At 36.3% G+C, this 21199-nt stretch overlaps 2 protein-coding genes across 4 annotated transcripts in view; one reads left to right on the forward strand and one right to left on the reverse strand.

The window, feature by feature from the left end:
* Nucleotides 1-21199, forward strand: part of LOC135693636 (intermembrane lipid transfer protein VPS13A) — a 72031-nt gene that overhangs the window by 6433 nt on the left and 44399 nt on the right. For all 3 annotated transcript variants that reach the window (XM_089111647.1, XM_089111648.1, XM_089111649.1), the window contains exons 5-30: nt 420-530; nt 1888-1958; nt 2843-2881; nt 4495-4554; nt 4814-4873; nt 5522-5599; nt 5935-5989; nt 6941-7014; nt 7394-7554; nt 7710-7796; nt 8290-8374; nt 10033-10095; nt 10369-10471; nt 10861-10958; nt 11321-11388; nt 11603-11689; nt 12016-12107; nt 12890-13008; nt 13140-13198; nt 13754-13838; nt 14466-14533; nt 15235-15316; nt 15863-15950; nt 16310-16427; nt 16823-16895; nt 21059-21142. In XM_089111647.1, coding sequence (XP_088967773.1) covers nt 420-530; nt 1888-1958; nt 2843-2881; nt 4495-4554; nt 4814-4873; nt 5522-5599; nt 5935-5989; nt 6941-7014; nt 7394-7554; nt 7710-7796; nt 8290-8374; nt 10033-10095; nt 10369-10471; nt 10861-10958; nt 11321-11388; nt 11603-11689; nt 12016-12107; nt 12890-13008; nt 13140-13198; nt 13754-13838; nt 14466-14533; nt 15235-15316; nt 15863-15950; nt 16310-16427; nt 16823-16895; nt 21059-21142 — 2168 coding nt within the window. The remainder of the gene's footprint in view (nt 1-419; nt 531-1887; nt 1959-2842; nt 2882-4494; nt 4555-4813; nt 4874-5521; nt 5600-5934; nt 5990-6940; nt 7015-7393; nt 7555-7709; nt 7797-8289; nt 8375-10032; nt 10096-10368; nt 10472-10860; nt 10959-11320; nt 11389-11602; nt 11690-12015; nt 12108-12889; nt 13009-13139; nt 13199-13753; nt 13839-14465; nt 14534-15234; nt 15317-15862; nt 15951-16309; nt 16428-16822; nt 16896-21058; nt 21143-21199) is intronic.
* On the reverse strand, nt 17067-20142 carry LOC135693098 (laminin subunit gamma-1). Its single transcript, XM_089111652.1, has 4 exons — nt 19419-20142; nt 18708-19011; nt 18269-18575; nt 17067-17394 (listed from the first exon to the last, which is right to left on the reverse strand). The coding sequence occupies exons 1-4, from the start codon at nt 20109-20111 to the stop codon at nt 17277-17279; spliced, it is 1422 nt and encodes a 473-aa protein (XP_088967778.1). The 5' UTR covers nt 20112-20142; the 3' UTR covers nt 17067-17276.

Genomic DNA, 21199 nt, shown 5'->3' on the forward strand with positions numbered 1-21199 from the left:
CCCCTCCCTCCGATTTGCAAAAAACGATGGTCTGAAAATCGTTTGGTTTAACATTCGGTTGAAAGGGAGAGGAATACATCAATTGAAATCAGTATAAATCGTTTTTTGCGGCATTAGAGGTGCCATTTTGTAAACCCATGGAAGTCTAGAATCAGGGTAAAAGAAATTGAAGATTGGATTAAGGAGTAATGAAAGAAGGTTAGAGGGAAAAGGGAAAATTTAAAATCTTCAGCTACAAGGAAAATGAGATTATTTTGATAGCGATGAGAATCCCAGTTAATTATTCCAAAGATATGAAAGTTCGAAGCCACAGCGTAAACTGATTTTGAATGAATTTAGAATGCACTGAACAGTTATTGGAAAGATTTATCCTGCTAGAGTGTAATAGAATTTTTTGTTGGAAAATTTTTGTTTTGCAGACGTAAAGTATGACAGAGTGAAAGATGAACAAGAACAGCTGGAGAAGAAACAAAAGCAACTTGAGAACATCGAGGAAGCAAGAAAACGGGAAGAAGAAGCCAGGAAGAAAGGTATTCATGATTCGTTGTAGCGAAGTTATTCATAAAATTAGTTGTTTTGAACATGCCCCCTGAAAATGATCAACTTTCCTTAATAAAGAACGCATTTTTTCGGCGCATTCTCTACCTTCTTACCCAATAGTGGCTTGACGTTATTACAAGAATAATTTATGATAGGAAATTTTTCTTTTTTGATTGAAAATTTTACAGCGCATTGCTATGACGTCATATCGCTACTGGTTTTGAAAGGGTCATTAAAAATTTTGTTCGCAAAAATCGGGTTTATAATTTATTTGTTGAGATGTTATTAAATTCTTAGACGTCAAATACGTCATCAGAAAATTTGGAGATTGAAAAAGGCTTTAGTGTATATCTGAACGGCGATGAATGTAGTCACTAAATGAATCCATCCATGACTAACGTGTCGTCATCAACCCGGCGAGTCCTATTTAACCTGTGGAGAGCACAGAGCCAGAGGAGAGACGATATCCCTATTGCGTGTCTTGATTCTAACTAAACTATGAACTAAAATTCCTTAGAAACTATCATGCTCATATACAAAAGTTTATTACTAAAATTAGCACGAACGATGTGAGAAAAACAGATGATCGAAAGGGCGAGTAAAGGTGATGTGAAAATTGAATGGCGTGGCAACGATAAAGTTAACAATAAGGATTTGTGAATCCGTGATATGAGAGTGACGTAGAGGATGCCTGTGCTGCGATGTGAAAATGTGATGGAATGAATGAAAAGGAAAAATTAACGTTAACACGCCTAAGCAGAGTCACTACAAAGCTGTGTTGACCCCCCTAATATATATGAACCCAAAACCGGTACACCTAACATTTCGGTCCTTATTTTTTGCTAAATCCCAGCTCGAGTACCAAATGTACTAAAATTTTTCATGTTCACCTCCATCGAAATTTTGTCGAAAATACTTTGACTATTTTGACGCATTTATCTTTGTAATATATTTTTTTATGTTTAAACTCTTTATTAATTTATTTGATATACACTTACGTTAAAAAAGTATTGGGACACCTTCGATAAAAGAACTAGCGTTGTGTTGCATTCGCTTTTGCTACGGGAACTTCTTCAGATTTGGGCAGTCTTTTTTCAATTAATCTAGGTCTATTTATCCCAAAAATGTGGTTTAAAGTTAAACTTCAACTTTTGAATCATAACCATAAAAGCACTGGATTCTTACTTTTTTCTGTATAAAACAGCAAAATGTATATTCCTTTTTTGTTCTTGAATGTGTGATTAAACTTTACAAACGTTTTTGATTCCGCACAAGGATTTCCATTGTTAAGGATTTAACCTTGCCTCCTCGCAGTCAACTTGATTGAATTTGATTGAATTTCTGCAGATAAAAAGAAAGATGAAGAATCTGACTCATTTGCCGAAAAGCTTGCCACCCAAGTCGTTAAAAATTTACAGGTAAACTGCGAACTAGTACAGTTACGTTGAATTTTCCATTCAAATTTTCTTTGATATCGCTAACTTAGGCAAAGCATCTCTAGAGGTTCAATGCTTGCTAAGCGACTATCTTCCGACGAGACCAGTTTTTGCCTTATTATATACCAAGCTTCAACCAGCTAGAAACAGCAACGTAAACATGCATTTCTTCTATCGGGCAGCATTTACTGGAAAACATAGATTGTGCCAAAAATATGTATGTTTCAAAATGTTTGCTTTTTTCAAAGCCATTTTTAAATCAAGAGTGTTCAGCCTCTTTATTCATTCTGCTTATCAAAGTCAGTGCATTTTAAATTCAGGAAGAATTTCCAGCTATTTGTAGCTGAGATCGACACTGCTTGTTTTCATACTCTTAATCAGAAGGACCATTAGATGAGGACGACCCTTGTTTGGACTGAAAATGTTGTACTGAAAACGAGAACAAGTGTCTTTTATACTCAAGAAGCGATCCCCTCTGAGGCATCCTGGCCGTGGGCTCGCATTTCAAAAGGTTTTTTCCCAGCTTGGCTAGTCCCTCAAACTTCTATCACTGTCGCCATTAAATAATCTGCTCGTACATGGTTAGTTTAGCGCTGCATGCCGCGAATTTGAAGTTGCAATCCCAATTGAAAGTTGGTTTGTTGCAGAATAGCCTCTGTTGTATCAATATAACTGAGGAAAAGGTCTGCGCACGGAAAATATGGTTGAAATGACTGTGTACGAGCGTTATCTCATTTGGAACTCCCATACTCTGCACACTAGACCATTAGAACAACACTTCTGAATTTTGTTTTTTATGCAATGCTTGCGTGAATTCCCATTTATTTTCATCGCAAATGAAGAGTTGATGCGACTTTTTCTTTCAGGTTTCAATACGAAACATTCATATTCGCTATGAAGATACTGTAAGTAGACTGTTCTCTGTCAAATGTGATCTCCGCGATGTAGATAACTTACTCCATGCTTTTTCTAGTCAGTCCAGCCTCAGCTCAACACGGGCATAGGCCTTGCCAAAACCATGAATATTTTGCACGGCCTTCACCCTCGGCTCTATAGGGTGTCTCAGGGATGACTTCACAAGAATCTGTATTGAGAGTTTTTGAATATCTTTTTATCATTTTGGACCATATCATCCAGAACAACATGAAAATTCACCTCTAATAGTTAAAATGTACAAAATCTGTCAAATTCATTACAAAATGGCCGAAACAGTTACAACATTGTATAAAAGAGCTGAGTAAATACGAAGTAAATAACTTATTAGTGCAGGTATTTAGAAAGCTGAAATTATGAACAACACAAAGTAAAAGGTCTTCTCTAAAGTTTCACGCCGACTATTAAACACTTAACTCTTAAAAGCAATGTTTATGAATCGAATCAGCGACAGGAATAAGTTCAAAGAAGAAAATAGGTCCGACTTTTTACAGCCTTAGGGTAAGAAATATTTTTCGTACTCCTTTTGTATAATCTAAAAATTAAAGTTTGATTCAAGATAAAGGAAGCATCGTCTTGTAACTTGCCTTTGTACTGTAGGATAACGTAGCATAACCTCGTCTCGTTATCACCTATTGTTGTGTTTAGTACTTTAACTCATTTAAACGGTAGTACTCGTACAATTAGGAAGCTAAGCTTGCATATCAAATGTAGTATCTTGCCTACAGTACAAATCAGCAAAAATTGTACAAAGCTTATAACATTAGAACGTGAAAAGAAACTAATTTTCTGTCAGGTCTAGTCTTGCAGTATTTTTCTACAAAGCTTACTTTTTCAAGAGTCAGTTTGTTTTTTAATAGTCTACTTATAAAGGTGCATAAAAGTTTATTTCAATATGGCATCATAAAACTCTTTTATGTGGTTATTTGATGACGTCATATAAACTTTATTTATAATTTCTAAATTTGGATTCGATATCCTGAAAACACCAAGAAATTCTTCTAAATTGGCGAAATCAGTTATATATCTGTTACGTATTTGCTGAGATAAAGCTCTTCCCCTGTCAAGTCACTGTAATTTGGCCTTCGTTTTGAAACTCGAGAGCCAAACCAAAACAACAGGAATCCAATGGTAAAACACTGCTCTTTTATTTGCTTTCACTGTAAACCATTCCGACCTTTTTTGCTCCTTAAATTTATTCCTTTTTCGGCTCCGGTTTAAAAACATTATTCTTCAAAGCTAATAGTCGGCGTGGAAATTTGGAGAAGACCTTCTACTTTGTGCACAATCCCAGCTTTCGAAATTTCTGCATTTGTAGAATTTTCTCTGATGCAACAGTTCAATTCTATGTTGTTTTTTGTTTTGATTGTAATATTCAATTATTAGTTTAGCTTCCTATTAAACAACTTACAATTATCAAGGACTAGAGTCCATTTTGTATGGAATGGCGCTGTTTGGAAGTTTTATTGCAGGAGGTTTTGATGTTTGGAAAATAATCTTCAATTCAATTAGAAATAGGTATTACTTCGTTGATGTTGTTTACGATCGAAATTACGGTTGCGTGACACACGTTAAATTTTTTCAGGTGACAACCCCCGGATTTCCATTCAGTATTGGAGTCACCCTGGATGGGTTATCCGCCTTGGTGAGTTCATGTCTTCCATTAACGCGCTCTCTGTCTGCCTTTTGCGATTTGGTCATTCATGATATTTGGAGAGAAATATTTTAATCAACTTCACTTGGTAAAATGAATAATCTACGATTAATTATCAAAATCAATAGAAATTATCTTTTTATGGCTGGTAGTTCAAAACTTTTTACTTACTCCCTAGATGAGTAGATTTATTGTCTCTTTCTTGGAGCGCTTCTTCTCATAATTTATACAATTTCTTTTTCTTAAACAGACAACGGACCAAACTTTTATGCCAAAAATCATAAAAGAGAGTGTGACAATGATACACAAGGTGATATGAATTACAGTCTCTGAAGTTTATAGTTAGAGCAGAATTTACCTTCGTGCTTAGGTTGACTTAGAGTTTTGATCTAAGTTTTATCTGACCAGCAGTTGTCTTTTGGTGGAAGCTAATTCGAGTCGCAACTGGTATCTTCGCCCAACAAGCTGGGGTACTGCTATCTAAAGCTATCTAAAGATGCCAGTAACAAGTTGTAATACGCATCCTATTTTGGAGCAAAATCTTACTTCTGTGTACCTGTCAATTCCCCCCCCCCCCTCTCTCTCTTCCTATCAAGCACACAAGCTTACTGGAGCAAATCTCGGCGTCAGTCCTCGACTTAGAAACATTTCAGCTTAATGAACCTACTACTATCGGTCAACAAGAGCCTGTAAAGGTTTTACACCCAGTGTATATTTCTGCAATGATTTGGTAAAACTGTGGCGTAGTTAAAATGGAAGAGCTTAAAATAAAAATCTACAGCCTTGTAGTTATTCTCCATATTTAGTCATTCTTCTTGTTCAATCTTTAGTTTCTTTGGGATGTTGCCATGTATGTTTGTTCTTTAGATTTTAACTTCGTAATAAACTTTTTTAGAACAAACTTTTTCCTTTCTTATTGCGCTTTTGGTTTTTAATACTGTTGTTCGTTTGGCCATAGCTTGTGAAAATGGATAATTTGGCCCTTTATTGGAACACAAATGAAACCTTTAAAGAGATGAACAACAGTGAATGGCTGGTAAGTTTATATTTGTTGTTTAAACCTTTTTTTACTTTCGCCTCGAATCATTGAACTAAGGAATGAGACAAAAAGTTCAATCTTAGACGACTCAGTCAGTTAAAATTTCTTATCACGTTTTCTTTCCATCAGCCTGTATCTTGGAATGATTGCAGTGTAATTTAATTGTCAAGAAATTTCTTTCTTTCAATACATTTTACAAAACCCTTTTGACATTGAAAATGAATGCATAAACTTTTGATCAATAACAGTAAAGGAAAAGGGGAATGCTTTAACGTGACGCCTGAAAGTGTATGAGAAGAAACTCAGTTGTACTATCATTTCTTTGTATGTAGAAATTCATTAGCGATGGCATAGCAAGAAGCAGCACTTTGTCAGGCATGAATTATAGTAAGTGTTTTTAAGTTGTCGTATTTCTATGTTCCATTTTGAAATTTCCTTTCTTGAAAATCTCTTGATTAAAGCCTTCATGCAACATTCGTCATTTATTATTTTCAAATTCATCAAATGTCATCTATTGTTCTGTCTATAGAATCCGCTTTCTTTTTTCCACAAGCTTTTGGTTTTCTAAATGTTTGTTTCAACTTTTGCGAACAAGAAATTGATTTTTAGCCCTGACAATAATTTCCCATGTTCTAAAGTGCCGTCAACTTTTGCTGCTGCCATTTTCCTTTTGTAATGGAAAATCAGGGTTATATGAAATTAAGCTCTTTTACAGCCGTACTGTTTTTTCTCAATTGTCGAATTGGTGATAAAAATGGATGCAAAAAGCAATTGTAGAAATGGCCGGTAAATATGGCCGGTAAATATGGCCGGTAAATATGGCCGGTAAATATGGCCGGTAAATATGGCCGGTAAATATGGCCGGTAAATATGGCCGGTAAATATGGCCGGTAAATATGGCCGGTAAATATGGCCGGTAAATATGGCCGGCAAATATGGCCGGTAAATATGGCCGGTAAATATGGCCGGTAAATATGGCCGGTAAATATGGCCGGTAAATATGGCCGGTAAATATGGCCGGTAAATATGGCCGGTAAATATGGCCGGTAAATATGGCCGGTAAATATGGCCGGTAAATATGGCCGGTATATATGGCCGGTAAAAATAACCTGTTAAAATGACCGGTTAAAATGACCGGTTAAAATGACCGGTAAAAGTGTTGTTTTATCTTAGTCCGCAAGCTAGAATTTTTTTAAGCACTGTACATTTACAACCTCTGTATTGATATAATGTCTTTATTTCATATTCTATATAGTGTACTTATTTAATTGCTATTTATGCTAATTTATGCAAGCTCGAGTAATTTATATTCTTTATACTAATGCATATTCTTTCCAGTTCTGGAACCAATAAATGCAAACATGAAAATGAAAATTAATACGAAACCAGGAGTTGACATGAATATTCCAAGGGTAACTGATTTTTTTTTAACTGAGTTTTTAAGAAGAGGAGTGGCTAGCATGGCCACATCTTATTAATATTTACAAAGCTGAAAAGAAACTTTTGAACAAATTCGGTGAAGACTAAATAATAGGTCACCCATGTTGCAATAATAATTTATGTTTAATATTATTTTCAGTGTTAAGCTGTGAAATGTGGTTCGATATTGCTGCTTAATCTGTTTCTTTGGTCAATGTTGATATGATCCAAATAGTTCTAGATTAATATTGGTCTATTAACTTTGTTGATATCAAAAGACAAGCTCTTCTTTCGAACAAGCTTACCCAAATGCCTTGTTTTGACTTAATTGTTTCAATAATACAATTTTATATCATTCTGTCCCTGCCTCAGTTTTTCCTGAATTTGGTGATGGAGCAGTTAGGGCTATGTCTGAGCAAAACACAGTACTATAGCATGATGGAGATTCTGGAATCTTTTGAAATGATGACTCGTAACGAGCCGTTCAGAAAATACAGGCCACATGTATCACCGAAGGAATCCAGAAAGGAATGGTATGTATGACTGCCATTTTTTAACTCGTGTCATCCATTTTAAGTAGGCTTCCACGGTGAAAGCACGATGCACTTTTTGGCTATCTATGGATAAGCCAGTTTTTAGACTTAATTAAGATGCTAAAGCCTGAAGTTTCTTCGATGCCATCTTTCAGGTGGAGGTATGCTATTACTTCGATTTTGGAGGAAGACGTGCGGAGGAGATTTCGAATGTGGAGTTGGAAGCACATCAAAGAACATAGGTACTTTAAAAAACCTTTGATTCTGAATAGGTGACTTACAACTTGCTTGAAAGATAAAGTTACTTTTTGTCATCCCTAACACATGAAGAGTAGTGATAAAATAGAAAAGGGTTGGCATAAAGTGTCGCTAGTTGCTCTTGCGAACGTTCCTCCCCCCCTTTCTACACCTTCAAGGGAAACCTAAAAGAAGTATAGGAGAACACAGTAACAAGTTAGTATTGATTTAAATTCATAGACTTTATATCAATTTTTGTACACGAACCAGGTATTTTCTGCCAAGACTCATTTTTCTAACTAATCTTGTAGGTAATTTGATGCTCGGCTGTTTTTAATGTTGGTCTTATTTCAACATTGATTTTGTAAAACTGAATTAGACTAATTGTTTCTAAGACCCCTAACTATTTGCTAGCACGGGCGATCAACTGATGAAATCCAATCTGTTTTGTTAACAAGAGAGTTAATGTTAACAAGAGTGTAATTGTTTTGGTTGTAGAGAGCTTTGTCGAGCCTATCAGAAAAAATACAGAGACAAACTGAAGAACAAATCGCAATCAAAAACGTCTGTTAGAGAATTAGAGGTAAGCCTGCAACTAATTAAAGGTAAGCCTGCAATTCAGAAACTAAGTCAATGCAAGACCTGTTGTCCATAGATCAGAAAACGCACCAGCTTTCCTCCAGATAAAGTTTTACCCTATCTGCCTTGATCACAATTTTCCTTTAATCTTTGGAATTTATATTAATAGCCCATGGTTTTGGTTCGTACGCTTTGTCAGGTACAAGGAAAAGTTCAAGCGCAACTGTAAATTTAATCGCTTTATATACTCTTGTCAAATTATGCATTTGCCTTTCTTAAAACTATTGCATACTTGGAAAACCTTCCTGCCGCTCACACCCGTGAAATCGATATATATTCTGGAATCTGCTGAGATCTATTCTCTGCTATTTTTCTGGTCTTGAAATTACGATACTGGTTTCCATATTCCCTACACTAAGATGGTTAAGTAACTAAATCCAGTTTAGTTGACTGATTTGTCTGAAGATTTTCAATTCTCTACAGGCCTGACATCTATGTATTATACAGTACTGTCAAAGATCATGATCTCCGTATCCTTTTAAGACTAACGCTGTTCAAAACACGCTGTTGTAGAGCGAACTAAGATGATTTGCTGATGAACTATACAGCTTGGGAAAACATCAATTCTATTCAAAACAGATGCATTTAACTCCCGGATTTTCAGCGTGCGTGCTTTTCTCAAATGTAGAGACTTAATGGTCTGCCAAAGTTTACATCTGCTCAGATCTTGCAGAACCACTCTCATTTAAATTGCAGAATTGGTGCTACTTAAGTTACCACAGTGGCTTCTCGTGGTAATGTTCCTTGCTGAACAGAAACTTAAATTTCTCGTTGTAAACCGCACTTCATAAAGCTTGAACTTTTGAGATTTAAGCGTTCCGGGCTATAAGACAGAACAGAAATTTTGTACAATGACGTCATCAGGAAATCTGATATAAGAACTGTTTTGATTCATAGGCTTTTTGAAATGATTAACCAAAGTCCCAAGAAAGAGAGTTCTAAGGCCCTAGAGGCACTGAACAAGATTTCAGGAATTACTTCTGACACACTTAATATCTATTGTTCATAGAGAAAAGGGATTAAGCCTGTTAGTAAACTAATGCTGATTTTCCAGTGCGGCCACCTAAATTGCCACTGAACCAAATTCACTAATCCCTCATAGGTTTCGTCGTCCTGCCCCAGAGCAGGACGAACTCTGGAAAATGGAAATGATTAGCAATCAATGCATTTTTCTGGCGCCACACAATACCTAAAATCAAATCGTTCTTTGTTTTAAACCACCTCACATTAACCAAATAACAACAAACAATTTTACACACCAACTGCAGAGCGCTCGAATTTCTAAGCGGAAATCGGATTCTCTATGTCAAACTTGAAAAATTTTTCTCGATTTCCCATTTGACAAAGATAATGAGTTCTATGTCAGAAATCAGTGCGTTCAGGGCCTAAGTGTGGGCTAACATCGGATTATGTTGCAGGGAGCTAGGTGGGCTCAAATTTACGAATTTACCGACATTCATGTGCCATTTCTGCTCTTTCGTTCTATATCGTATATTAAATAATCAGTATTGGTCAAATGAAATTTCGTATTTTGAATGCTATGATCCAATTTATTTATTCTTGTGGAAATGAAACTATGACTTTTAATCCTTGTTTGTCCAGGAGATGGAAATGAAACTAAATGTTGTTAGCATAACAATATATCGGCAAATGGCTCTAAACGAGGTAATTATACCCTGTTGTCGAGGTAATTAGACACATGATTTGTCACGGTTTGTCAGTGACTTAATTATTAGACGTATAGCTTTCTTTGAATAATTTCCAAAACGCTTTTTAACTTTAATCTTAAAGTTTGATTATTATGTTTCTCACGACTTGTGCTCTCACGTTTTAATTCTTCATTCATATCACTTTCATATCAGATAGAAGTATCAGTTTTTCTATTAAATTATATAATCGCTAAGAAACTGTTATTCGTTATTTTTCTTGTTCTTCTAGATTTCAAGAAAGAAAAAAAGTCCGGAGAAAAAGAAAGGCTGGTTTGGTGGTTTTTTTTCTGAAAAATCGCCAGAAAAAGAAAGCACAAACAAGAAAATTGAAGGTCAAAGAGAAGTGAATTAAGATTTTGAAGGATTATCGTAAAATCCTTTTGCCATATATTATTTAGCCCTCTCCGTATTTAACAGTAATCTCTCTGTAGTACGTTCTCTGTTGAAGCCGCTAGAAAACATATTTTTTCCGCAATATGTTTCTTCTGCTGTAAGCAAGGGCATTGGTCTAGACTAAGAAACTTTGTACTCCAAAGACAATTAATTACACAACTAGAAATAATGAAACTTCTTAGGCCTAAGGCTGAGTGGGCAGGAGACTAAACAGAACCTTTGTATTAAATCAATATTCTTGTTTAAAAATTGTCCCATTTTATTTAAGATCCACCATAACTGCTTGGTTGCTTTATCATATTCTGTTCTGTTTTTCATGCTTCTATAGAATTAATACCAGAGAAGCAACGTCAAGAGGAAATGCACAAGTTGTACAGTGCTATTGGTTACAGTGAAAACGAGGTTATCACACCTTTCCCGAAGGAGGTAAATTCAGAAGAGCTAGCTATTTTTTGACTGATGTCCTAAGTGTTCAGAGTACATCTGCAAGCGCTATACTCTTTTCAGCTATTTTAGGATTCTTCTAGAATGCTAGTTATTTGTTGCCAAAGTTTCCCTCCTGTCATAAGGATGTTAAATTGCATATTGTTTAAATTTTGCTCGAAAAGTCAATGCTTCGTGTTTAAACTCGTCTATGCAATACAAAGATACAACTTTCTGCATATGGCAAAATAACTCTTTTCTTCAACTATGCGGAATAGTTTTGTTTTCTGTAATTTTAACAGATCAAAATCACTATATTTTATTCTACACATTTTTCATAAAATAATTTTTTTGTTTGATTTCAGTATGTTGCCTTGAAATTCTACTTCCACTTGAAGAAAATATCAGTTATGTTGAAAGAAGATTCAGACAGGTTTGTAAATGTCAAAAACATGATTTCAGTTCATTGATATTACTCAAGATTTGACAAGGAAGGTTTCATAGAATATTGAACCCAGAGCATTCAAAATTAAATGCATTCAACAACTTATCAGTTGAACCATAAGCGAAGAAAATTTCGCGTTTTTCAGTCACTAACCGGAAAAGTTTTACTAGTCTTCAATGCATTCTTCTTTCTTCCAATTCAGGACCTCTGCGCCCATTGACGTCATGCAGTTTACCCTTGAAAATCTCTTTGCTGATGTCCATCAAAGACCCTCTGCGAAGGCCATAAGGTACTTATCTAATTTCCTATCGACTGTCTTTCAAAGGAGTTGAATGAATGGTCCTGGGGGGAGGGGGACAAGTGAAGGGAGGGATATTTAGTTTTCGTCAAGTTTTTTTCCCAGAATATTGTAAAATTTCCATCAAAAATTTCGTTTTCACAAATTCGACTTTTAGGCCCACCACTGTATTTACCTTTTAAGTCTAATGAGCGAGTGACCAGATTAAAAATTTGATATGTGGCTACATTTTCATATAGTTGTTTTCCTTGTTAAATTAGACAGTTTTTCGCTGGAAGATATGCCTCCAGTTCTAATATTCTCTAATGATTTTTCAGAGTATCAGCCAAAGTTGATCTTATGCGGTTGTACGGAACACCGAAGGATGGTGCTACCCCAGTTATGGTGAGATCAGTTCAAAAGGAATCAGGTGGGTGTCTGTTTTTGTTGGAGTTCTCTTGTTTCACAAACTGTTAAAAATTCTTTCTTGGTTATATTTTCAATGATATTTTCAGCTTCTGTTGTTGGTACCTCCAGCCCTTTACATCATTGTTTAAATTATTTAGCTTTGTACAATATATAGAAAGGCAGTTTGTTTAATCAATTTCTCAACATCATAGCAAACACGTCCTCCGACGAGGGGGGGGGGGGGTCGGCGAGGGCACCCACTCACTCGTTTTGCAAAACCATAGAGTATTTTTCCATAATCTGTTGTTTAGGGTATTAATTTTTTCCTTGCCCCCCTCCTCCATTTTAACCTGTGTCGGAGCCCATGGCAACGCATGCTTTTGTGACCACGTCTCAGTCAATTTGTAACAGATTTAACTGGTTTTGCACATCTGTTTATGATGTGCTCTCAGACTATATAATCCAATTTAAAATGTTCTAAGAATACATTTTGTGACGTTACCACATTGTATCGCTTTATCTTCGAAGTCAGCTTACCTTGTATATCTAGAGTATGTATTTTCAATGCCCCTTATCCACTTAAGTGATCATTTGTAGCGTTTTCTTGGGGCTACTGCCCTATTTGGTTATAGGTCGATAATGTGAATTTGGGAATGTGTAGCTAGGTACCACCATAGTGAAAGTAGCTCCTAGAAAAAAGGCTATCTTTGTGGCAATATAGCCTATGTTCTGTAACATCTATTCGTCTGTTTAAGATATTGCTTAAACTGTTCCCCTTCTATTGACACGATTGTGTGTTCCCAGGATCAAATCAACAACTCGCTTTAATCAACGCTACATTCGAAACCAATCCACTGATGAAACCAAATGTAGATCAGCTCGTCAAGGCCATGATCCAGCCGGTTGAGATCGTCTATGATTCGGTAAGACATTTTTATGTGGTATTGCTTTTCTTATGAACTGTGTTTATTTTGAAGTTTATTCTTTTTGGATGCCTGCCTTCTAGACTACATATACTTTTAAGAAGTCAAAAAATCAATTTTTTGTTTTCCAGAACACGGTTGAGCAGATGTTGAGCTTCTTTAGGCCACCTCAAGATGTGATTCTGCAAGAGTAAGTCCAGAAATGTGTTTTTTATTTCTCCGGGCAAACACTTTTAAGCACTGAAATCTTCCGATGTTTTCGTGCTGCATTTTGCTCTTTGTTTTCATTGGCTTTTTTACGTTGGTTTTATTCGCATGTTTCGCAGAAAACAGAGGTGTATGACTTTCACTTAGAGCAGAGAAAACTTTTTATCAATTGTATGCTGATTGTAACAGTGAGAAGCTGAGTAACATAAACTGCTATCTTTGTTTATTTTAAATTCATTGTTTCCTTTTAGTTTAAAGGCAATCTGTCACGACGTTGATTGGTTATAAGAACAAAGGGATTTTTTATTGTTTCCAGTCCCCCTTTAATATATCGCATTGTAAAAAATATGGCGGAGCGCTGGAATTGTGTTTAGGCTATTGTTCCAGCTATTGTTCTCGTTAACCAATCCACAACGAGACAGATTGCCTTTAATTTATAATACCGCCAGCGATACTTGATTTGAAGAAAATTTAACACTAGCTAAGATCCCAAACGGAGTTTATTCTTTTGTTTAAGCAGCACTGTTTGCTCTTCCAGTTTACAAGACAAAGCCTACTCAACTTTCGAGGAACTCAAAATGAACAGTACAGCTGGACTATTGTATGCCATGGACCATCACAGCGTGCGTATACCAGGCATTTGACCTTGTTATTTTAACACATTTATTAACTTACCTTGTTATTTAACCTTGTCATTGTATACCTCTATACAAGGAATTTGTGACACCCATTAAATTTTGGGTTCGAGACTGGCTAATTGATTAGACAACATGCTGATATTGGATTTCCTTTTACATAAAATGCACCCTGGTAGAATTTACTCTAGTTGTTTGCAATATTCCTTTGAGCAGACACAGGCTTGTGATTTTCTGATGGAGCCTTCAATTGGTAGCCTAATTTTTCTTGGAACATTCAGTTCAGCTGACAATATGCTTCTGGCAAGCAATGGCATATTATTTACAGACAACAGGATTTTTGAAGATAATTAATAGAGAGTGCGGGAAAATAACCGACCCGAGCGAGACTCGAACCCACGACCCCTGACTTTGTACGTCAAGTGCTCTACCGCTGAGCTATCGGGTCGTGCTTTCAAGCCAACACCCAAGGCCGAGTCATTCACCCGCACTGCCCCTCTCTTTTATATTAGAAATAATAATGGCATATTAGAAAACAAACTAAACATATAATAATTTTCACACAATTTTTCATGATATTAAGAATTAACGTTAAGGGTCCTCTATTGATTTCAGGTCACAGATGTTGATATTTCTATCCAAGCCTCGTACTTTATCTTGCCTGAGAATGGAAATTACTCAAGGTATTTATATTCCTATTTGAAATGCTACGAAAGAATGTTATGTTTGAATAGAGCTGTGAAATAATTACGTCTGTTTTTTGAATTTCTAAACTTGGAGTTTTACAGTCTTAGAAAGTCTGTTTTTACAATTTCTTAACTTGGACCATACTCTGTGAAAGAGAGCCATGTGATGTTTATCTCTATTTCTTGATGTGTTAATCAGTTCAACATCTGAGATATTTACTGAGTTATTGGCAGTGAAATACCTGAATTTACCAAAGAATTGCTGCTGTCTTTTCTTCATTCATGAATTTAACAGCAGATACCAATTTACAGTGTTTTTAAACTTATTTTCAGAATCTATGATCAAAATTCAAAAAATGGCTACGTCATTTCATGTCACTTAACCACATTATTTAACGATATTGCTACGAAGGTCTTGATAAAAGTCATGCATATGATTTTTATACTTTGGTTTACCTGCTGCTTTAAACAGTTATTTTTGTTTTTTTCGCGATAAATTCTTGTTTGACCCATTTAATTTCTGTACTTTCTATTCACTTTTGCGCCTTGCTTAGACTCTGGTCATTATATATTTTGGGACTTTATATATTTTGGAATAGCTAGAATTTAAATTTCAAGATCAGTGTTCTTGCTACATTGTTACGCAAAATTTTGGATTTTAGCTGTTTTTAATTGTAGTGTATTTATTCTGTTTGTAGCTGCAAGACCTTGCTTCTGGTAGATTTTGGAAGTCTGAAATTAGACAGTGACCCTAACCAAGAAAGAATTATTAACATAAAGGTTAGTAATGAAAAATGCTTGTGATCCCATCGTGATGTTTGTCTGACTACAATATTCAGATCACATATCCTGCAGGAGTATATGACGTAATAGAGGGAAGGGCCTATAATTTTTTTGTTTCTGCATTCTTGTGTACACGTAGTTATAGTTCTTGAGAAACAATATTCCAGGTAGAATTGTCAAAGCTAATGCAAGCTTAAGGTCGCTTGAAGCGTGAAAGTCGTAATGAAAACTTAGAATTGTCCAGTTAACATACTTGATTTTATCCACTTAGAAATGTCCTTTTCAGTAAACTGGTAGTTGCAACTTAGAACCGTCCCTTTCTTTTCAGTTTGTTTTGATATACCTAGAAGTTTCCCATTCTGTACACTTGTAGTAGCAACTTCGAGCCGTCCTTTTCTAAAGCGTTTACACCTCTGTCTATATGACATTGAGCACTAAACTACAGACCAGTAAACAGTAAGATTCTTGAAGTCCAAAGTTAATTTCAGCACACCTTCAGTCTGGTGCTAAAACTTGTTATTTTGTTTCTTTTTTCACCCAAAGGAAGTCGATGAAAATGAAGTGCAAGAGAAATGTTATGATCGATACCTGATAAGTCTGACTGCACTACAGATTCTTGTCTGCCAAAAAGGTATCTTAACTTATCAATACGTATTTTATCGTTTTATGACTAGCTCTTTGTTTGTCTTTTTATGTCTGTATGTCTGAATGGAGAGTTGTGTTACAAGAAACGTCTTCAAATTTGAGAAAATCTCTACTGCAAACATTCAGGAACCTTCTTATAAGGGATGCGATTCTCGTGATCAGAAGGGTTTTGTAATCTTTTATATCCACAACTGAGACCACGTTTTTCACCGGATAAAAACGAGCAGTTGATCATATCTCTTTGATTGCAGTGATGGACTGATTTTGAGGATTAGAATCTTTTATTACTCTTGATTCAAATCATGATTAAAATCTTTGCCTGTTATGTTGTATTCTTTTATGTAGAAGTTGACTGGAATAAAGCTCGGTTCGATCGCAGTTCACCACAGCATATTCTTTCTCCGGTTTCATTTGATGGCAAGCTTGCTAAGGCGTTGGTTCCAGATGACCCAAGACTTGCACAGTGAGTCCTTTTATATTTCTTCACTTCAATGTTAATAAATTGTTATTCTTGATGCCAGTTTTGTCTGTAATTGTGTACACAACGTTATAACTGTTCATTTCAGTACCAGTGTGACTCTATCGACCCCGCCTCCCTGTAAAGCTGCACGTGCAGGCTTTTGTTCATTGTTATTAAGCCAAGTACTTAACATTTGAAGCTTTGAGTTTTTCTAGGTTAGGATTGGCAACCTCTTCACAGAGAGAGTGAAGGTCTCTTAACGCAATCATTGCTCGAAAGTGAATGTATTTGAATTCCTTCTCGTGGCCTTCCCTTTGAGATAACCCTTCATAAACGGAGCTAGGTGTGCATGATGTTTTTATATAGTTTTTAGGATATGTTTTCAATTTATTTTAAAGGATGAAAATATCGGGAGTTCTATCCGGCCTTGAAGTGAGCTTGACCGACGCAAAAATCGCAATGATTTTCAAGGTAAGAATTTGCAGTTTGTTATTATGTTTGCATAATAAGCCATTTGACCAAACTGTATTGATAGTTGGAACAGTCAGGCAATGATTGGGATGGTTGCTGGGTCGTATCAGTAACATCTAAGCCTGAGGAAGGCCGTAGTTTACTGAATAGACATCTTAGCAAATATAGATATTTTATATTTTTCATGCATGATCAATCAAGTACAATTTAAGAAATCCAAAGTTACAATGACAATCCAATCAGGAGTTTCATAAGCACAACTATTTTTTCTAGAAGATAATTTGCCGTCTATTTCTTATAAAATACCAGAGTTTTGAAACTTGATTATTATGTTTTCATTCTAAATCTCTCAAATGTTTTATCGCCATGGCATTTCCAAGCTTATCGTAAGGACTCTTTTTGGTCACATTTCTGTCCAACCATCTTCTTCTTGCATTTGCACTTTCCCGTCTCATCACAATTTTCGCTCAAACTTCCCTCTTTAAAGCATTTGCACGGTCTACAATAAAATGTACATAGATATCAAAACATAGAATTTAATTCGGACCAAAAGTGGTGTAGTCGAAAAGTGGTGTAGTCGAAAAGTGGTCTAGTCCAACAGGGGTCAGCTCCAACAGGGGTCAGGTCCAGCAGAGGTCGGATCCAACAGAGGTCAGGTCCAACAGGGGTCAGGTCCAACTGGGGTCAGGTCCCACCGGGGTCAGGTCCAACAGAGGTCAGGTCCAACAGGAGTCAGGTCCGACAGCAGTCAGGTTCAGCAGGGGTCAGGTCCAACAGAGGTCAGGTCCAACAGAGGTCAGGTCCAACAGAGGTCAGGTCCAGAAAAGGTTAGGTCCAACAGGGTCTGTTCTGTGTTCATAAGTTACTCTAAAGGGGTACCCCCTTTTTAAACATGGTAGTGAATTCATTTCATTTCATTGTTAGAAAGAATACTCGGTATTGAGGGTCACACGCCTGCACCCATGGTATCCTTTTTGGATACGGCTATTGCTTTTGAAAGAATCTCAAATAGATAAATGCTTATGCATAACTTTGGCCTTTAAAAATACACACACAAAATATTAAAAAATCAGGATAAAAAAGGTTGGAAAACAGAGCTTCTTCTGTATAGGGAAAGTAAAGCCGACTCTAATTTCAGAACAAATCCTACTAGATGATAAGAAACATTGCAACATTTCTATAATGCAAAAACCTTGTATTTACATCCTGTGCCAAGGATACTTATTCTTGATGGACACAAAACAAAACCACATCTGGTTCAGAATATGAACTTAATGTCAAAACACTCAAAACATGCGCCTAGGCCCCTTGAGCTGGTCATTGACATAATTTCTTCAAACATCAGAATCAAAGTAAAATGAGTAAACACGTACTTGCATCCAGCGTTCGAGAAACCGAAATATCCTGGTCGGCACGCATCACACTTTTTCCCGAAAACCCCCGGCTTACAGGCACATTGTCCATCAGAATTACACTGAGCACGCTTGGAGCCGACGGGGTCACAGTTGCATGGTTTGCATGCCTCATTTGTAAACTTTCTGTAGTGATATAGTTTGCACTTTTCACAGTTGACTCCATCAGTGTTGTTGTTGCAGTTAATACACCTCCCCCCACGGCCGGTTGATTTGTACAAATCCAAGTCAAATACACAAGACTGTGCCAATCCATTGCAATTGCAAGCTAAATTAAAAATGAATAGTTTTATGAAATGATGAAAATATCAATGAAAATCTTGTGGTTAAAGCACAGAGTAGAGATTATAATACCTTATCTGTGGTTGAAGCATAGAGATCTAGCACAAAAAGCACTCACGTGAGCATGGATTAGCAGAGTATCGCGTTGCTCTCTTCCAAGGAGTATCATTGTACAGAGGAAGGCACTTCTCGCAATCATCACCGTCAGTATTATGGTCGCATTTGCATTTGAGCCTTGTCTTTTCCTTTCCTAGATGTAAACATTCGGATGCATGGCCATTGCACTTGCATCGACCACCAACCACCAGGTTGGAAATTGCGAAGTAGTAACTGCGCAGCACATCGGGGTCTCCGAATACTTCGTCTCCGAAAGTATTCAGTCTGTCTAAATCGATTCGCAAGGAGGCAACGGTGACCCATTCCTAAAAGGCGTTTTCGTCAATGAAATTTAAAGTGAAGTTTAGAAATATAATAAGAGCAGCACTTTAAGTTGATTTAGAAAATTAGCACCGCGGCACTGGATCGAATGATTACGGTACATAGGGGAAAGGATGCGCGCATCCTTTATGCTCCTGACGTTTTTCACCCATGTGCTATTCTCGTTTCTTCCTTCTTTAATATTTCAATCTTGTTCTCTTAAGAAAAAGCTTCATCAAAGTAGTTTAGCATAAACACGCCTTCTTTCTCCTTCCTCGGTCATGCTTAATTGCAAGAAAATAAAAGGAAGTCGAAAGGAAGCCAAAGCAAGGGAAATTGAAGGCAATTGAAAAGTACTGTAGAAAAAAATATGCAGAAAGGATCTAAATTAAAATTTAAGCGAAAATTTTACCTGTAGAACAGGGCTGCTATCAAAACCAAAGCGTTCAGGCCGTTTTTCAAGGGTTGAAAACGCCACAGTTCCCCCACTGAAGGGTGAAATTCTACTGTACTTTTCTGAACACAAGGCGACCTTTTGGTTTCTTCTCGTTAAAAATTGATAAGGGGAAACTCTGTAATTGTTCATACAGGATTGTGAATAATACTGAAATGGTGTCCATTTCTCATCCTTGGCAGTACTGCTCTTCTTGTAAATGGCAAAAGACTCGGGTCTTGGCGAGTGAAAAGTTATCAGAACGAATGTTATGTCAAAAGTTTTGCCCAGGTCTAGAATAATCCTAACAGGGTACTTATTGTCAAAAAGTGTGTCACTTTGCCACCAGGTAACAATATCTTGAACAATGTCATTCATATATCGAGCTGGATGTTCGAGAGTTTTGTTACGACTATCGCAGATCTCACAGGCCCTCTGAAGTCCAATGCGACCATTTTGAACACAATAATGACTGGCCTTTTTCACCCCACAAGTATTGTTTGCATAAATGTCTTTCTCAGACGCTGCATTGACGAATTCAGGCATGCACCAAGAAGGTCTTCCATCGTCTTGATAGCATTTCTGTGCTGTGCCAAACTGAGTTGTGCCTAAAACAACGATAAACAGAACTACGGCAATGTAGCATGCTTGGCCCATCTTGGCAAAGTACATAAGTCACATCCGAAAGCTGCCAGACAATGGTATAGACGCGCTAGATGTCAACTCGGGTCATGCTGCGTACTGCCGAGTGAGGCCAATTTGTTTACTTCCGCCATTTAAAGGCATTGAGTCATGGAAAATAGGCCTTCTTTATTTTTTTTTTATTAATAAGGTATCTAGGCCAAGATGGCCTCTAACCTAATTACAACATAAAAATAACAATAAAAGTTAATAGAATTACCTTTACAACAACTTGTCAAACGTTAATATCAACTCAATTTTAAATTCGATATATTGGTGCTAAACTGTGGAATAATTCACCTTCTGAACTACGAAATTCTCCATCAAAAACATCTTTCAAATCGAAACTCAAAATTCACTTGTTGAACAAGATCAACCAGTTTGCTAGTATAACTGCTAAACTCCCGTTCTGAGTCTTTCCAGCTGATTTTAATTAATTGGAATGTCCCTATTTTTATGTGTAAAATATATGCATTTTAGCCAATTACTTTGTATTGAAACTCATAAAAAACTGCTCAATTACTGCCCTAGAATAGTGGGGGGAGGGGTCTCCTCTCGATTAGTTTACCAATTGAGAGATCTCCTCCTTTAAAAATTCCCTTCATACAATTTATTTTGTCCTATATTTGTATTTATGCTATTATGTAGTTTAGTTTAATAATTTCTTAGTATTAATGATATATAAATTGTATGTTGAGAATTTAAAAAAATATGAAACTGAAAAAAACTGAACAAAACTAAACCCAAGAACCCTTGAGAATGTTTTTGAAAATTCTTTTGTGATAACAGTTTACAGTTTTTAATCTTGCTCAAGAATCTTTGTCATAATTTGCAGGGTGGTTGTTCTTAGTTTTCGAAAAAAAATAATTTTCGCATCATTACAATGGGAATCGAAAATGTTATGTTTGGTGTATTGAAGTTGTGCTCTTATTTTTCAGCTTGCAACAAGCATTCCAATTCCAAATCTTGCTTCTGATGAGCTGAAACCAGCAGAAAAAGTAGAAGAGATTTTGGCTAAAAAGGTACGCATGTGATTTTCGTTATGTTAAACTCGATTCCTAAGCTTAATGTGATACCAG

Source organism: Rhopilema esculentum, chromosome 11, assembly GCF_057945365.1.
Source record: "Rhopilema esculentum isolate cy_ngs chromosome 11, ASM5794536v1, whole genome shotgun sequence".
In the NCBI taxonomy this organism is placed as follows: domain Eukaryota; kingdom Metazoa; phylum Cnidaria; class Scyphozoa; order Rhizostomeae; family Rhizostomatidae; genus Rhopilema; species Rhopilema esculentum.

Coding starts and splice junctions, on each gene's coding strand:
- LOC135693098 (XM_089111652.1), bottom strand. CDS start 20,111: ATGTACTTTGCCAAGATGGGCCAAGCATGCTACATTGCCGTAGTTCTG. Junction 18,576..18,707: donor CTCTGCTAATCCATGCTCAC/GTGAGTGCTTTT, acceptor TTTTTAATTTAG/CTTGCAATTGCAATGGATTG. Junction 17,395..18,268: donor TTCTCGAACGCTGGATGCAA/GTACGTGTTTAC, acceptor ATTTTATTGTAG/ACCGTGCAAATGCTTTAAAG.